At 37.0% G+C, this 19,325-nt stretch overlaps 1 protein-coding gene across 3 annotated transcripts in view; it reads right to left on the bottom strand.

Annotated features, from left to right (window-relative positions):
- Positions 1-2,176: 2,176 nt before the first annotated feature.
- The window catches only part of LOC132180739 (callose synthase 7-like), a 30,063-nt gene continuing 12,914 nt past the window's right edge, over positions 2,177-19,325 (bottom strand). For 2 of the 3 annotated variants that reach the window (XM_059593660.1, XM_059593658.1), the window contains exons 8-16: positions 15,769-15,891; positions 15,564-15,682; positions 15,362-15,445; positions 5,658-5,770; positions 5,353-5,582; positions 3,788-4,585; positions 3,623-3,673; positions 3,177-3,362; positions 2,177-2,531 (exon numbers count right to left, since the gene is read on the bottom strand). In XM_059593660.1, the coding sequence (XP_059449643.1) occupies positions 2,298-2,531; positions 3,177-3,362; positions 3,623-3,673; positions 3,788-4,585; positions 5,353-5,582; positions 5,658-5,770; positions 15,362-15,445; positions 15,564-15,682; positions 15,769-15,891 (1,938 nt within the window). In that variant the 3' untranslated portion in view covers positions 2,177-2,297. The remainder of the gene's footprint in view (positions 2,532-3,176; positions 3,363-3,622; positions 3,674-3,787; positions 4,586-5,352; positions 5,583-5,657; positions 5,771-15,361; positions 15,446-15,563; positions 15,683-15,768; positions 15,892-19,325) is intronic. The other variant, XM_059593659.1, reaches the window with a different exon arrangement.

Genomic DNA, 19,325 nt, shown 5'->3' with positions numbered 1-19,325 from the left:
CTTGAGATTATAAAAGCAATAGATTGGACTAACATGTCACAACTCCTAAATTTGCCTAACGCCATAAACTGATTAAAATAGCATTTAAGTTGTTAACTGCTGCAAGTTAACAAACAGAGATAAAAGAAGAGTCGACTTATGTTGCGTAATTGATGAGTTTGAACACATATCTGAGATGTATGAGTGTAGGTTTGTGATCACAGAATTTTGATCGCTTGAATGTGTGTTTATCACCCTGATAGATAATTTTTTTTTTAAAAAAAAAATTTAATTGTTAATTTTCATTTATGAAAAATGAATAACGTTTCCAATAGACGGTGCCAAACTGTTAGAACAATTTTCTGTCTAATAGTTTCCGGTATGGTGTGAACTACGCGTTTTTAGGGGCGTTCTTGATCTTCAATACGTCCTTTGCATTCCCACAATCACTGCAAAATAACGAGAGCGTCAAAAGATCTGCCGATGTCTATGCCGGAGAAACTCCGATGCCTAAGTCAGTTTCCGAGGGAAATTGTATGCTTCAGCGCATAAGATTCCAGTCTGCCCAATGTACAATAATTGAGCCCTATTATGTATTCTTGAGTATGAGAGTATGAGATTTATAACTTGTGTAGGGCCTATTTATAGTCTGAAGAGTTGAGGTAGATTTGAACTGGATCTTCTTCTTCTTATTTGAATTGGGAACTAGAATGAGACTTGGACTCTAACTTCAATTTAGATATTGAATAGGACTTCTTTACCCAGATTCTCTCAATAGAACCCCACTCGGATTATATCTCATGCTATTAATTATAACTCTGTGGGCCTTTCATTGGCCCTGAGGCCCAAGTTTGAGGGCTTGTAGTGCAAAATTATTCCCAATAGTATCCATTTCAAGATTTTTGGGTGTCTTATTGGGATTTGAAAATCAAATGTCTTCCCTCTTAAGATAGTGTTTCCAACTTGTATCGATCATTCGAATCAAACTTCGAACATTGTCAAAGACAAAATTCTTAAAAGTCCAAAATCTCACACTTTACAATTGAGAACCAACTTTAGCATCCTTAAGTTATAATTAGAGCGATTTGATGTTTGAGATATTACAAATATTAATCCTTAACCTAGCCATGTTCTTGAAGCGTGAAGAAGAAAAACAATTCAGCCCCTTGTCTAAAGTGAAGGCCAAATACCCGTTGTAAGTGCTTCTCGTAATTTTTTTTTATTGCATGATCTATCCATGTTCTCTTAATGTTTCCTTGGGGTTATCCCACTGTGCATATGATGTGCATAATCCCAACAACTATATCATTCAGATGATCATAGAAGCTAGTCATCGAATATATCATCCTCCGCCATTTTGATTTCCACAAACTTGGACATTAACATATGAAGTGTGGAGTTTTTTATGGTCTTTGTTCCTTCATGAGTCGCCTCTAAAATCTCTCATGCCTTCTTTGTAATTTCACACAAATAAATTCACTTGAAGTCTTCAGGCAATACTAGTCATGAATATGACATTCAATCCCTTATTGTTCCCATTACACTTATTGAGCTCATCCTTGGACGATGAGTCAACAGAAGTAATTGCCCTTTTCTATACAGTTCCAAATGTGTTCACGGTTCATTCAAGGACTTTAAGAAGAAAGCTCTCATGTGAACCTTCCAATAAGCATAAATATTTCCATCATAAGTATGGAAAGACGGATAGATTGTGGCTATGCCATGCCAACGAGGTTCGAGAATCACACTTGGGAGGTTAATTCAAATGGATTGAACCTTGCTCCAATTGCTATGACCCCAAACGAAATAGCGTACGACTGTCTTGAGAGTCGTTCAATCTTCACCTAGTCCAAACTTGTAGCAAATGACCTTGCGAACGAGGCTCTAAGGAGCTTCAAATAAATACATTCGTCTAGACTACTATCAACTGAGAGAGCAAAAGAGACACTCGAAGGCTTCTTCATTTTCCGAGACTCGTCCGGATGGCAACGACTAAGATACCAAACGAAGTCATTGGTTCTACACTATTTTGATGGATTTTGGCAATTATACCAAAGTACAAACTAGCCCACCAAATTTCACTTGCATACACTTGTTTTGGACATCAAATTTGCCAATTATACAACATAACACCTCAAAATCCAAAAGAAAAAAGAAGACATTTGTGTTTTCTTGAAACATGTCATTATAAATTTTGTGAAGATAAATATTACAAAAATCACCAAATACTATAAAAATGAAAACGCTAATAATAATATTTCAAAGAATATAATAAAATTTTGATGAGTATATATAGGTGTGAGATGCAAAAAAAAAGTTCAAGCTGCTTTTTCCTTCTTTCCTGCAAGAATCATTGAAATCTGGAGGCCTCTACTAAATGCTTGATTAAAGAGCAAGCGCGTTTGGAACTCTAATAGAAATGGAAACCAAGACAAAACGGCTATGGGCGTGAAGATTATCAGCCCCATTATGCATTCATATGCTCTTGCTAGCTCCTTTATTGACTCCCATAATTTTACCCCCTCCAACAATGGCCTGCATGCTTGCCCAATCTAAGGACAAGATAAAGAAAACATTGATTTGGTGAACTCACAATTTAGCAGTAAAACAAGTCCATGTCCATAATAAATAACTCTCTTAAAAAAAAAAAAAAAAGACAATAAAGCTCATGAGCTAATTTAAGAAATGTCATGTTCAAACACTTTCTCACAGTTCAAACCGGAAAATCACAACTTCAACAAATTTAAAATCTAAGAGTCTATCTTTAAAGTTAGGAAAGTGGAATAGGGAAACGCAGGGTGGAGTTTGCAACGTAGGAATCAATGGCTTCATATGACGTCAATAGTAGTAAACTAGTAATTAAAAACATTCTAGTGCTAGAAACAAGATGTGAATAATTTTCTAAGCCAAAGCAAGTAAATGAAAGAAAAAAGCAACATATGTTGTCACTAAAGATTATTCAGAATAATTCTCAAAGAAGCATTCCAAACTATGGAACATTCATTTGGAGATTTTTCTTGAACAATAGTGTAAGTGCAACAACCTTTATAACTCTAATTTGGATTTCATCTTCAACTAAATCAATGGTGATTTCAAAAAGGCAGGATGCTTTTAAGACAAATAGCATAGTTAAATTGAAAACTCACAAGAACAATAAGTTCTTTCTACTTTACGAAGATGCAATATTTTAAACTTACAAGAAGAAAGGCCCATCCTGTGGGTATGAAGGCAAGAATAGTAGCAAATAAATCTGATATAGTGAGTCCACATACAACAAATAAGACAGTCATGACAGACATGAAGCCAAGGAACAGAAGCGCATTGAGAATCCTGAACATGAGCTGAAAGTCGGTACCCAATCTTTGCCTACCCGTTGATACCATCTGATACCAGCATGGGGTGAATACAATTAGCAAAATACCAAATGAATATATATGCTTCTGGACTAAACAATACAAACATAAACGTCAAGGAAAAAGAGGAAGAGCAAGCAAAAAACAGAAAAAGAAAAGCTGGATACCTTGTATCTGTATAACAAAAGTCCTCAAGCACACTAGTTTCAACAATGATTAAACTAGAACAATTTCATTTAAATTTGCTTTGACTTAAATTTAGTGCATATCAATGGATTCCATTTGCATACCTTTAATAAAACAAGAGTAATCAGCATCACTAACCAAGAAAGGCCGTAAACCTATAAAGAAAATTGAAGTAAAAATCAAAAGGTTATAAGCTAGTACCACATATCTAAACGGACATTGACAGTCCAACAAGAGAATCACAATTCTTTGAAACTAAGAATTTTTACCAGCAAGCTCTTGCTGTGATGAGCAATATCAAGGTGGTAGAAAATTCCATACTGGTAAATAAAGAAGCGAAATGCAAGTATTATCTCCAGCACTCTTCCCCTGAAATCTGTGTATTTGATGTGTTCCTGTTCTTCATCCCACCATGATTCCCAACTGCGGTAAGGTGAAATCCCAACACCACCACGATTTCCCATCCACTTTTTCCAGTCTGTCCAATCATCTACTATCTTCTGCCAATCAAAACCGGATGGATTGAACACGAAAGGAGCAAACAGCCAAGAAGCAACAAGAAACCACATAGAGAAAGTGATGAACAAATAAAGATTTGAACTTCGATATGATTCCCCATAAACTTCATATACGATCAGTAGAATAAACAACTCCAACCCCTTCACAAAGTGACTTCGTGAGTACATCCTGTAGTTTTCAGCAAACTTTGCATGAAAAACAACAAATCTACGGCCAGTAGCTCGATATTTAGAACCTCCATGCAAAATTGTTTTTCCATAATAATGTGCTTTTGTTCCAAGTTGGAACGTAAAGAATACAGAAGCAAGTTGTAGTTGCATGATGATAAAATTGCCCAACGCAGTACGAAATCCTTTTTCCAGGCCTATTTCCATAACCATGGGTAGAACTAGCAATAAGCCCAATTGGACAACAGATTGGGTAGCCAAAGCCTCTTCAAGGGCCTTGCTCTGATGTATGCTTGGATTCGCAAGGATCTCTCTCTCAATTCCACTCATTACCATGTACACACGTCCATATAAAAATATGTATACAGTAAGCACAGTCATCTGAAACATCAAAATTCTGAAATCAGGCCATGAATGTAAACTTCTGCATTACACAAAAAGGAGTTTGTGGAAAAGCAATGTGTGCGAAATTGGAAGAGAACAAACGTTGCAGGCCTACCCTGTAGGCTGAAGTAACTAGTCGATCGTACCTAGCTGTCCACCCACCCATCTATATCACATATATATATTTTTTAATTATGTTCCTTTGCTTGGAAATATAGAGTAAACTCCTTACATCAATGCCTATCCACAAGTCCCAAGCCAGCATAATAGATACATTAAAATTAAGTCATGCTCTCTATGTACCTAATAATATCCATAATAAATCAATTCGACAGTTGGTGGGTTTGAATCTTATTAATTTTGGCTCAAATTTTTCTTCACTTAACTGGCCCACTAAACACAGAAGAAATAAAACTTAGATACAAAAAACAAAATAACATGTATAAATATTGGTCGGAGGACTTAAGAAGCAGTTGGAATTTGCATCAAGTTATTATGAGCTCCATTTTCTTTTGTAATATTAATGATTTATTAACATCTTAGATATATAGTAGTCAATTCAAAATTAAGGGTTCATTACCTACACGCCAATCAACATCACCCCATCTAATTCTTTAAAAGAATGTAAATATCAAACCCTTGATCACATGCAAACACATGAGATAAAATTTGCAAGCTGTCTCCAGCCATTTGTCCTTTGCTAGAGTTTTGAACTACATTGACATACTAAAAAGATATAGAGGAAATTAGTTTGGCTAACATACCATACTACTAAAGTAGAAACCCACTGTTGTAAAGTAAAATGACAACATCCGAAAGAAGTCAAATCGACGTCCAAGACGATAGACATCACGGCTGAGAGTTTGCTCTCCATTTCCATTTGCAACCTTAGCCTCAAAAAGGGATATTTGATTCATCCCAACATCACGCCCCTTGCCTACTTGAATGTACTCATGATGCTTTATAAATCCCCCACGCAGAGTTGAATTAAATCCTGTAGAGATCATTCCCGTATAAGTGAAAAGATAATACTAATTTATCAGTCATCTTCTGATGAACCAACAACTACCTGCAAATATATCCTCGCTTAAGTTGATTACTTTTGAAGCTTTGCTTATGCCACCTCTTGTTATGTGGAAGATTCTGTCAAATATATCAGGATGTCTATAGTGGAACCGTACCCTAAAAAAAGGATGGAACATTCAATTGACACTCAAAATACAATAGCAGAGAACAAATCTGTTGGCACTAAACCACAACTCGTGATTTGTGAACTTTGAACATACACTGACATATTGAATACAAATTATAATTGATAAGAGATATTAAGAGCAAAGTGTTACAAAGTATAGAAGAACATATATTTTATCAAGAGCAAAGTGTTTTAAAAGATACCAATATATTTAATCATTGTGGAGCGTAAAGGGTACGTCCCACTGAAGTTGAATAAGTCCATCATACTAGCTCTTGTCAAAGTGTGCGTAAAAACCAAAGAAATCTCGAAATTAGGTTTAATATTGACATATGGCCTAATTAGAGAACTCTATAAACAGTATATATGAAGTCTTATTTTTTGAATTTGTTGCGTTTTTTGAAGTTGTTAAATAGAAGACATTAGCCTAAGTTGTTTTCTATTTTTCTGATACTCTTGCATACTCCCCATTTAACATAGTGTTGCACCTTTTTTGCACTCCATTATTATATCATCTTATCACTTTTTTTTTTTTTTTTGATAAGTAACAGGTTGAACCCCAACTCAGTATTTTACCTCTCATTTTAGATAAAATATTTTATGCTTGGGCTTCACTTGTTGAAAAGGATTCACCATTTCCGTTTAAATAAAGCTTTTGGAACGATAAATGATTTAAATAATTGGGTAAAGTCCAGATACCCCTTTCAAATTATCACTCAATTGACAATGTACCCTACAAACTTTCAATTGTGACAATGTCTTTCCCAAACTACCAAAACATTGTCAATGTCCTCCTAAGTTAGCAAAAAGATAAAAATGCCCCTATGTATTTCTCAATAAGACAAAAATACCCCTATAAATTAAAAAAATTAATTTAAAAACAACAATTTTTTATAAAAAAAATATTTTTAAAACGAAAATTTTTAATTTTTTTTTAAAATGATTTTTTTTTTTAAAAAAAAAATGATTTTTTCTTTAAAGCAAGATTTTATTCAAAGAAACATTTTTAAAAAAAAAAAAAAAAACCCAAAATTTGTTTTAGAAATGAAAATTTTTATTTTCTTAAACGAAAATTGTTAATTTTTTTTAATACATAAATTTTTATTTTAAAAATTTATAAAAAAATATTTTTTATAACAAAAAAAAAAACAAAAAATTTTTAATTTTTTTTTCTTATACAATGGATATATTATTTTTTAAAAAAAATTTAAATATGCCACCCTTTGGATTTTTATTTTTATTTTTAGTTTTACATGTTTCTAGAAGTTTTAGTATTTTTTGTTTTTATTTTATTTAGGGTAGTTTCTTCATTGGGGGGAACATTGACAATTTTTGGCAGTTTGGGGGGGAAATTGTCATAATTAAAAGTTCGGGAGGGACATTATGAATTGAGTGGTAATTTGAGGGGGGTATGTGAACTTTTCCCTATATATTTTATGAGGCTTCAATTTCTTCAAGGTGAGAGTAAAAGAACGCCTTCGTGGGAATCCAGTGTCCGTTCCTTTTCTTTAATCTTAAACCATAGTCAGATGCACTCAGATCTCGTTCAATGCCCAAACAATCCATCAATATCTATGCTAGAATACCCTAAACCCACAATAAAACTTCACCCTAAGTTTATCAAAAAATAATCCAAATTAGTTTGTCCAAGGTCATTAATAGCCTCATAATAGTCCGAAACACGAGCCCTATCAAGATATGGACCAACAATGTACTCCAAGCAAATATTGACCTTAATACTTACCTATAAGCTTTAGCCCAAATGGTACTTCCTTTGTAGCAAGGTGGAGGGGAAGGTCAGGGCTTCAAGTCCTACAGATTGTGTGTAACTTATCAATCAGAAAAAACAAACCTTAACACTTGTTTCGAGGCAAGTAACCATGAAGATTGATCTTTCATCTATTAAGACCATAAACTTACGGGTATTTTTTGCTAATGTATTATTCAAGTGTTTTTTGTTTTTTGTTTGAAAAACACCACTTTTCTCAAACACATTAATAAACAATTCAAAATACAAAACACTTTTTTATAAAACATTCTACATCTTGTAGGAATATTTTGACAAAGTATGTGCTTAATTTTTGCGGGGGTAAGAGTTGTCTTATCATATAAATTTTTTTTTAAGAAATTAAAAATATATATTATTATTATTACAAATTTTTACTTTATATTGAGTCAGCTCTACTTCTATATTGGTTTTTTTTTTCAAAATAAGCATGTATAATCAACAAAAAAACATTTTTTTTTTTCAAATGTTAACCCCACTAGAAAACACTTCTCACATTTATGTCACATCACAACACTTTTTCAAACAAAAAAAAAAAAAAATCGCCAAATACATTAACAAACATATCATATATATTCTCTTAAATCTTACAACATCTATAATGATCGTAGACTGCCTCAAACACTAATGTGAAGGCCATCATACATCAATAAGTTTAAAACTTGGGACGAATGGATAAAATGAAGGCAACTTAATTAGAACTGTCGAGGATGTCCTATGTTCAAAACGTTCAGGAAAAAAAAAGAAAAAAAAAAAAGTTTTATTTTCACCTTTTAAGCTTATTATTATAATTAAATGTTTCGTTTTTATGATATAAGGTTTAAGGTTAGAATGTTAAGCATTCTATCAGACCAAAAAGAATTGTGAAGCATTCACTTTTGAAACATTCTCTTTTCCCTTCTTCATTCTGGTCGGTCGAAGTAATTGTCTTTTTTTATAGTCTTAGGAATATAAAACCATATGCAATCGTCATTATTATTGAAAAACTTTTCAATATCTTTCCCTATTGGTATTGCTTGCATAGATACACACATCAAATCCACAAATGATGTTTTCTTTGTTGGTAGGTTACACGCATATGATTTTGAACCCATAATCTCACCTTTCATCCTCTTCTTATGAGGAAAGAAGTGCTATTTGATACAAAAACTTCCAGAAGCAATTTTCTCTCTAGCTTCTAGAGGAGAAGAAAACCAAACCCCAAGCCTCTGACAGTCTGTGGGGGAATTCTGTACGTAGAGAATGGCCGATGATCTTACAAAGATGTGGGGGAGTTTCTCACTATCTGACGAGGAAGGTACGGAGATGGAGATTCAGCCCCGTTCTATGATTCACTCTGTGAATCGGGGCCAATCGTGTTTGGTGGGCAAGCTGGTGTCCGAGAGATTGGTGAGCAAGGAAATAATCAAATCGAAAATAATCAAGGGGTGGAGACCGACAGGTTCTTTATCATTTAAGGTTTTGGGAGATAACCTGTTCCTGATTGAATTTGAGCACTCATGGGACAAATCACGGGTATTGGAGGGGAGACCTTGGATCTTCGAAGGGAGCTTATTTGCGGTGGAAGATTTTGATGGAGTGACGCCACCTGCGGAGATTGAATTTGACAAAGTAGCCTTCTGGGTGAGGATGATTAACTTGCCTCTTGCATGCATGTGTAAGGAGGTGGGTTTGCAGATTGGAGCATCGGTGGGAAGTGTGGAAGAAGTGGACACAGACGAACAGGATATCGGGTGGGGTGATTATCTCCGAGTCAGAATTCGGATTGATCTTAAAAAACCGTTGTCCCGGGGAAGACTATTGAAGGTGCAGGGGAGATCAATCAGAGTTGTTTTTCAGTATGAACGTCTTCCCATTTATTGTTTTCATTGTGGATGTATCAGTCATGGGAAGGCAGGATGTCTGAATAGGAAGTCATCAGTTGGAGGAGGAAGTACCGACTACGGGCCTTAGCTGCGAGCAGAATCGCCCTCACGACGTCGAGACAGAGAACGACATAGTCGAGGAGGATGGGGAGAATATGGGGGGGGGTCGTTACCGAGCTACGGAGAGGAGTTTTCATAATAGAGATGTGAGAGGGGAAGGGAGAAACGAAGGGAGTACCAACTGGGGTGTTTCCGGCAGCCATGGTTTCAACGACGAAGGTGAACAGTCAAGCGGCGGTGAAAACTGGCAGAGGTTTTCCCGTCTGTTTCCGGAGGAAGGAGCCGTTACGGGAAGAGAAAATCTGGGCAAGAAATCCGGAATGAAGGGAGGATTTTCGGGAGAGAATCACGTCAATAATATCCCAACCCCTCTTTATGAAACGCCAACGGAAGAGGAGAGAAATAAAGAGGGAGATTGTGTCTTTAAGATGGCAGCTGGGGGCGATCTCTCTAGCGCTTCAAAGTGTCAGTCAGGGACATATGTGGCAAGCGGGAATAATGCAAGTAATAAAGAGGGGGAGCAGAGGGAGTCCACGCGGATGAATCAGCCAATGAAGAGTGTAGAAAGGGATGGTAGCAAAGTAAGTGGGCCTGTTGGGCTTACTAATAGGGACAAAACAGAAGCTGTTTGCATGCAATCCCATGCTAAAGGTAAGGAGTCTGTTCTTACGTGGAAAAGAAAAGCAAGGGCAAATTCAGACCAGCCCAAGTCTTTCTTTGCCCAAAATCAGCCTGAAACGCGCAAAAGACAGACAATAGAAGTAAACTTAGATGGTGGGACTTCCGGCTTGAAGAGAGGAAGAAGGAGTGGACCGAAGAGGGAGTTGCAGAAAAATTCGGATAACAATGTCATTGGTTCGGGATTGGCGGATGCTGTTCCACAGCACTGCCGACCGCAATGACCACTCTAAGTTGGAACTGCCAGGGGCTTGGGAACCCTCGGACAGTTCGTGAACTTTGCCGGTTATGCAAAGTTAAGAGACCCAACCTGGTTTTCCTCATGGAGACCAAGGTATGTCGAGAAAAAATGGAGAAAATCAGAAACAAGGTGGGTTTTCGAAATTGTTTTGTTGTGGAGTGTGTGGGCCGAAGTGGAGGATTAGCCCTTTTATGGAAGGAGGATTTGGATCTTAAAATCCAAAATTACAGTCAAAGACATATAAACGCGATTATTACACCGAAGAATGGGGGGGAATGTTGGAAATTAACGGGCTTTTACGGAAATCCAGAGTCCCATAAAAGACATGAAGCATGGGCACTTTTGCGACATTTAGCTGGTTTTGGGCCTAAGCCGTGGATTTGTTTCGGTGATTTTAACGAGATTACGGAAAGGGCTGAAAAAAGGGGAGGAAATAATCAGGCAATGGGTCAAATGGAGGCTTTCCGGAATACACTCTCTTATTGTGGTTTGTCGGACCTTGGGTGCAAAGGGGGGTGCTTTACTTGGAATAATGGGCAAGAGGGAGAATCTTTTATTCAAGCTAGGTTGGATAGGGTGACTGCAAATGCTGAATGGTGTGAACTCTACTCGGCTGTAAATATTTCATGTGAAGCTGTGATTAATTCAGACCATGTGCCTCTTGTGTTTTCATACAATAGATTTGGCCAGAATGGGAGAAGGGCAAAATTGTTCAGATATGAGGCTCATTGGGCAAAGGAGAAAGGGTCAAAAGAAGTGGTTCGTAAGGCCTGGAAGAGAAAATTCAGACATGAAGCCATGTGGAGAAATATCAAGTGCAAACTTGACTTGTGCTCATCCGGACTGTTCCAGTGGAGAAAGAAGGAAATAGGGAGTGCAGAGGCAGAATTGGCTTCCAAAACTAAACAACTAAAAGAGCTTCAGCATGGGTCCAGGATAGTGGAGAAAGAAAAAATTATGGGCATACAAAAAGAGCTGCAATTATTACTTGAAAAAGAAGAAATCAAATGGAAACAAAAATCAAAGGAAGCATGGCTTAAGGAAGGAGACAAAAATACAAAATTTTTTCATGCAAGCGCAACTCAAAAAAAACAACGGAATTCCATTGAGAGTATTTTTGATGAGCAGGGGCAGTTCTGGGAGTCTAAAGATGATGTGGAGCAAGCTTTTACTAATTATTTCCAATCTTTATTCCGTTCAGAAGCTGAAACAGTTCCAGACCCATGTTTGGCAGCTCTTGAGTGCTGTGTGTCTCCTGAAATGAATGATGAACTGATGAAGGAATTTTCTGTGGAAGAGGTATCTTTAGCCCTGAAACAAATGTCTCCATTCTAAGCCCCTGGCCCTGATGGTTTCTCTGCGGGTTTCTATCTTGACAACTGGGAGGTAGTGGGTGAGGAGGTATGTCAGTCTATATTAACAATTCTTAATTCGGGTGTTATTGCAAGGGAGCTTAATTTTACATATATAGCACTTATACCTAAAACTCCTAATCCTACAAGGGTGACGGAGTTTAGGCCCATAAGTTTGTGTAATGTCTTTTATAAGATTATATCAAAAGTCCTTGCCAATAGACTTAAGGTGCTTTTGCCTAATCTGATTTCTATGAATCAAAGCGCCTTTATTCCGGGAAAGTTGATCACGGATAATATTTTGGCTGCTTACGAGACGTTGCATTCTATGCACACTCGTATGTGGGGTAAGGAGGGGTACATGGCCATAAAATTAGACATGAGTAAAGCGTATGATCGGGTGGAATGAGATTTTTTGGAAGCGATTATGAGAAGAATGGGTTTCACTAAGAGGTGGATTAATCTCATAATGATGTGTGTTCGTTCGGTTATTTATGCTATTTTGGTGAATGGCAATCCTGTGGGCCATATCTCCCCTTCACGGGGGTTAAGGCAAGGAGATCCTATCTCACCCTACCTATTTTTACTTTGTGCGGAGGCTTTGAGCTCTCTTCTTACTAAGGCGGAGAAAAATGGGTATATTGATGGGGTGCCTACTTCCAAACGAGGCCTAAGATCAATCTTTTTTTTTTTGCGGATGATAGTTTATTGTTTTGCAGGGCTGATGTGAAGCATTGGAATCGGATAACAAAAGTCTTGGATATTTATGCTCGTGCCTCAGGCCAAAGGTTGAATAAGGAGAAAACCGCTTTATTTTTTAGCAGAAACACCGCGGATCATGTGAAGAGGAAAATTCTAGAAGTAGCAGGACTTCCCGAATCACCTGAATTGGTCGGAAAATCCAAAATGGCGGAATTCCAAAGCATCAAGACCCGGGTGTGGAAGAGATTGCAAGATTGGAAATTAAATTTCCTCTCCCAAGCTGGCAAGGAGATTTTATTAAAGGCGGTGATTCAAGCAATACCGACATATAGCATGAGCGTTTTCCTACTACCGAAGGCTCTATGTAATGATATAAATTCTATGATGAAGAAGTTTTGGTGGGGTAACAAATCAAATGAGAAACGCATCCATTGGATGAGTTGGGAGAAGCTAGGAGTGGCTAAATCACATGGTGGTATGGGGTTCCGGGATCTCATTTTTTTCAATCAAGCTCTCTTGGCAAAGCAATGTTGGCGGCTATGGATAAATCCGGATAGCTTGACGGCGCAAATACTAAAAGCAAAGTACTATTCCGATTGTACAATATTGGAGGCGCAATTGGGGCATAAACCTTCCTTCGCTTGGCGAAGCATACAAGGGGCATGCAAAGTAATAAATGATGGGTTGATATGGAGAATTGGGGACGGTTCCAAAGTTCGGATATGGGGTGATAAATGGATTCGCAATCCATCCACTTTTATGGTGAAATCACTGCCAAAATTGTTGGATTTGGGAGCAAAAGTGAAAGAGCTTATTGACTATGAGGGACAGATCTGGAATTTAACTTTGCTAAGAGAATTATTCAATGTAGAGGATCAGTTGGCCATTCAAGAGGTCCCATTCAGTTGCCTAAATCAGCCGGATAAATTGGTATGGAGAGGGACTCAAAATGGAAAATTCTCGGTAAGAAGTGCTTATCATATGTTAAAAGAGCAAGAGAGTGGACTACAACCTGAGAGCTCAAGTAGAAAGGGGCAAAAAGATTTATGGCAGGGAATCTGGAAAATGCAGGCTCCAAATGTGGTTAAAAATTTTATGTGGCGGGCATGTCAAAACCTTTTACCGACTAAAGATAATCTATTGCGGAAAAGGGTTATTGAGGACCCCATATGTCCCATTTGCAGTTTGGAGGCTGAAACTACGTCCCATGCTTTGTGGGAATGTCCGGCGTCGAGAGATGTATGGGGAGCTAGCCACAAGGTCTTCCAAAAGAGTAGCTCTACAGGGCCAGATTTTCTCCAGGTAGCAGGGGATTTGTATGCAAAGGGGGGATAGAAATTCTGTGCTTGTTCTCAGTGATATCGAGAAGCATTTGGCAAAGACGAAATGCTCTGATTTTTGAGGGCACTTTCGTCCACCCAGATTCTGTGGTTAGAAACGCTGAACAGGCAGTGCATGATTATGAGCAAGCAAATCAGCTTGAACACCAGCAAAATGTGCCCAATACGCAAAGTCAAGTTCAGTGGACCAAACCGGAAACAGGGTGGATTAAAGTAAATGTGGATGCAGCTTTGAATAAAAAAGGAGTGATGGGCTTCGGTCTAGCCATGCGTGATCAAGAAGGAATACTCTTAGCTGCAAAATGCATCAGAAAAAGGGGCTTATGGGATCCAGTTGTGGCTGAGGCTTTGGCATTCTACCACGGGACTGTATTTGGGAGAGAGAAAGGAGTGCAGCATATTATTATCAAAGGTGATGCAAAGCAAATTACTGATGCTATCCACGAGAAGGGGCTGAACACTAGTAAGGTGGGACACCTGATTGATGATGTCAAGCTAAATTTAAATAAATTTTCTAGGTGGCAAGTTAAGCATGTACATCGTGAGGGGAATAGGGTGGCTCATGGCTTAGCACGATTGGCCCTTCAACAGGTCAATGATACTGAATGGAGTGAGAAGTGTCCATCTTGTATCAGAGATATTATATTGACAGAGCAATTGCTCTGTCAATGATCCATTTTATGAAAGATTATCAAAAAAAAAAAAAAAAAAAGACGTGCTATTTGAACTACAACTTAAATCAAATGCACCAATAATGTTATCATAATCATAGGGGAATAAATCTATTTTCATATTTATCTTGGGTTGAGTAAAGTGATATATATATATATGCAATTTCTATAGATGTTGCTTCATCTAAACTTGCCATATACCTATTTGTAACTGAATTTTTCTTTTAGGGTAGCTTTAATTTGTTTCATTTTAACCTTGAAGTCAAGAACTATAAAAGATGTTTTGTTCTCTTTAGAGTTTGGAGCAATCTTCATTTAAGAGCAAAAAAGTAACTAAGAATGTTGCTTTTTATATCGGAAAGAATATTAAAAATAAAAATAAAAAAAGAAAGAGAAAAACTCTCATATGCAGTTGGGGGAAAAAATAGAGAAAGAAAAAGAACATATACAAAACATAGTTAAAGAGCAATTTAAAATATAGGAGAAAATCCACTTTACCCTCCTGGAGTTTTAGAAGTTTTTCAATTTGAACGTCAAAGTTTAAAAATTGGTAATGTATCCCCCTAATATTTCAAAAAATTTCAATTTAAACTTTCCGTTACTAATTTCCGTTAAATTGGACGGAAAGTAAAAAAAAAAAAAAAAAAAAAGCCTGAGGGTAATTACGTAATTTCATAGATTTCCTTCCAAATTGACTGAAATTAATAACAGAAGGTTTAAATTAAAATTTTTTGAAACATTAGGGAGTACATTACCAATTTTTAAACTTTGAGGTTCAAATTGAAAAACTCTTAAAACTACAGGGGTGGTAAAGTGAATTTTTCCTTAAAATATATACATATTAGACATAAGCACCCGTCGATTTTGATGAAAATTTCACGCTTACCTAAGAGTATTTGCCAAAACTCGTTGCCCAATAGTAACAAAACTGTTCTCTTGATTGGACATGAACCATGCAAGTGATGAAACACTGTAAAATACAAGGGTAAAAGATAAGCATACATACTAAAAAAAAAAGAAAAAAGTTTCTCTGCGGAATGCCATTAACACTCATTAAGATCCAATTTATAATCAATGACATAACTAACCTTCCAGTGAATATATGCTCCCTCAGACCCAATATTGTGGGTTTCCGATGACCATGTTGATGGTCTAAGAATTCCTTCAGTACATTTCTCATTTTAAAAGCTTCTTCAAAGTAATTATCCTTGACAAAAGGAAGAAAAAAGACGGTAAGAAAACACAGTAAGTTACTTCATAACATATCATCAAATAATGAAGAATGGAAGCGACCTGATTCATGTCTATTGTTTGCAGGGCTTCTCCTCGAGTAAAGATAATGGCATGATTTTGATTTTCAGATTTTCCTTCACCAATATCTCCTGGATGACCGGGAAGCCTGATGCGGTATACTTCCTATAAAGGAAAGAAAAAAGATACGAATTGGTATTACATAGGCACATTATTTAAATATTCAGGATACATAGGTGGAATGCAAAATGAAAGCTTCACTTTTAGCATTAAAAACAAAAATTATGTCGACAAGTAAATCCCTCTCTCTGGCTTGCTAGCTAAGAGTTCAATTAGACCAGGTATGATAAAAATGAGTTCCCTATTCACACACTCCGTACTCCGTCTGTGAACAGTACTCAGCACTCCGTCCGTGAACAATGCTCCGTACTCCGTCCTTGGACAGTACCCCGCACTCCGTCCGTGAACAGTGCTCCATACTCCGTCCTTGGACAGTACCCCGCACTCCGTCCGTGAACAGTGCTCTATACTTCGTCCTTTGACAGTACCCAGCACTCCATCCATGAATAATGCACCATACTCCATCCTTGGACAGTACCACGCACTTTGTCCGTGAATAGTGCTTCGTACTTCGTCCTTGAACAGTACCCCGCACTCTGTCCGTGAAAAGTGCTCCGTACTCTGTCAGTGGACAGTAATCCCGCATTCCGTCCATGAACAGTGCCATGTACTCCATCCATGAACAGTACTTACTGTGAACAGTGCTCCCATGAATAGTACTCCGATGAACAGTACTTCTAATGAATAGTGTCCGTTCTGATGAACAGTGTTTGCCCGCCGATGAACAGTGATCCAACGAACAATATTCCACAAACTGGGTGAAAAACGCTATGCCGACTCCAAAAACTTGTTTATCACAATTTATGCGGAATTAATATTATGAAGCAATAAACAATTCAATCACCCAAAATATATAAAGCAATAAAAAGGCAGACACAATATTTTGGTTACGAAGAGGAAACCTTTTAGAAAACGTTCTAAAAGTAAAACCTCTCGGGGCAGCCAAACCCAGGAAATCACTATCAAAAGATTATCTAGAGATTACAGACACTAGGAACACTTACAACCCTTTGCAAGACCTTGGCTCTGTAAGATCGACAAGCCTACAACTCGTCTCCTTGCTCACAATCTTCTTCAACGTGATTCTCCTTTACCGGACCCTTCCGATAGACTTCTCAACCGTAGATTTATCAAAGGAATAATTAAAACTCTAAGAGATTCAATTTAACGCTCACCACATATGATCTCTCTTAGCACAGCCTCCGACGAACTCTCTGGGGGTGAAAATTCGTACTTCTATCTTCTATAATGATGTATATATACCCCCGACAAAACCCTAGACTTAAACCACTTAAAATCACGTTTTTGGGCCTCAAACTTACGGGGTGTCCGGACATGTTAATGGGCTGTCCGGACACGGCTTTGCGGAGCAAAATTTGAGTTTCTGGAAATGAGGTCCGGACCCGGGGAAGGCATGTCCGGACATGGGTGAAACAGCATTCTGGAAATGCTGTCCAGTCTTGATCAACAGCCCCGATCGATGGGCGTTTGTGGTCCGATTGAGCTGAAATTTTGCAGGGACGTTCATAACACATGAATCTACATTATGAACGGTGGAGATTGGATTCTGAGTATTCTATATCAGTGTTTGAGCTCGTGAACAGTAGCCTCTGCATTTTGGAACTGAATTAAGCCAACACAAGAACTAACAAACTCCCCCTTTGGCAATTCAGTGACAAAACCAAAATGCCGAGCCAATCCCATCATCTCCCCATATTTACTCCCCCTTTTTGTCACAGAATGACAAAAGGTCTTCATATTTCCTGAAACACTTCACAAAATATATTAAGGCATATGTGGAACAGGAATACAGAAATAAAACTCATGATCACAAAAAAAATGACGTAGAATGCAAGATCATGAACACACATCACCAAAAACTCACCCTCAACATATGACTCAATAATCAACAAGAAGCTAAAAAATGCGAAACATGTTTCTCCCCCTCAAAAGTCAAATGAACACAAATGATAACACATTAATGACTCATGTATTGCACAATGAATATCCCAAACATGCTCCAAATATGCAAAACATACATGATACTAGAAATGGCTAGAAACTCATATTGCTTAACCTAAGCCAAGAAAATGTTTCATTCAACCCATGCTTGTGTGGTGTGTGGGTAAGCCATCCAAAGAGAAAAATTTTCAACTTACAAAATGAGGAGAAAGTTTCACCACCATGAGGTTTTGACAAGTATATCAAATCAAAAGTCAAACCTTATCATACTAGGACCTAGCCACTCTCATCCTATACAATTCTCTTTGTAAAATATTTTGCACAAGTTTGACACAGTGAAATAAATTCCTTTTGGAATATGATCTTTTGATTTTATTTGTTTCACTATTTTGTTTATTTTTCTCTTTGAGAAAGTGTCCTTAAACTTTTGGTGCTTACCACAAAAGAGAAAGCAGGAATTTTTAAGCCCTAGGTTCAACTAGCATATGATCAATTTGAAAAATATTACTAGTCAAAAACCTCATATGGTTACCTAACAGACCTCACAAATAAAGTGAAACACAACCTCAATTTAAGCTTAAATGTGCACAAAAGATAAAGCATAGGCAAAATGTACCACATAAGCTCAGGCTTTAGGTAACCACAAAAACAAGTCCATTGACACAAATTTTCATCTCATGCATATTAAGAACATTATAAGACGTAAGGAATTAAATCCATAAAAAGCAACATGAGAAATTAATGGATTATCTAGGTGCATAAGACAAAATAAAGAAAAGAAAAAAAACAACCAAAGTAAAATATTTTTGTCTTTTTGTTATTTTTCACAAAAGAAATGCACACAAACAAAATACAATTTCAAAACAAAATAAAACAAAAATGCAATGAAAAATGAAAAACAACATGCTCTAGGATATACAAAGATATGCAAGAAAAACAATCCTAGACATGTGGGTGACTCACCTAACATAAGGTGAGATCATCACCACTCCCCCTCAAGGGGTGAATGGTATCATCCTTCCTAACCCAAACTTGAGAAATCTTAGGTCTAGACTTATGACTTTGCTTAAACTTATCTAGCCTAGATAGCACTTCTCTCATCATTATGACCAAACCCTCACTTTCTTTCCTAGAATAGGAATTTTTATTTATATGCACATGAGGTTTCAAATTAAAACAGTGAGGACGAATGTGACCAACTTTTCCACAATGATGACAAGTAGGGATAAACCTTTTAGGAGGTAGATTCCTAGGAGGATGGACGACTCTATATTTAGGGTAAGATACATAAGGTTCAATATGAATTTTCTTAACTTTCTTACCTTGTGAGGTCGAGGCAGCTGCTATTTTTCTTTTAACCACAGAATCTTCTACTTTTTCTGATTTAACAAATATTATCTCGGAAGTATAATCATTGTTAGAAGACAAAGCAACATGACAATCAAAACTTAACTCAGATTTATCACAATCAGAATTCTGAGTATGTAACATATTCTCAAGGGAATTGCTAGAGAATT

Source organism: Corylus avellana, chromosome ca5, assembly GCF_901000735.1.
Source record: "Corylus avellana chromosome ca5, CavTom2PMs-1.0".
NCBI classification, from domain to species: Eukaryota; Viridiplantae; Streptophyta; class Magnoliopsida; order Fagales; family Betulaceae; genus Corylus; species Corylus avellana.
This window is presented reverse-complemented; position numbering and strand designations above follow the sequence as displayed.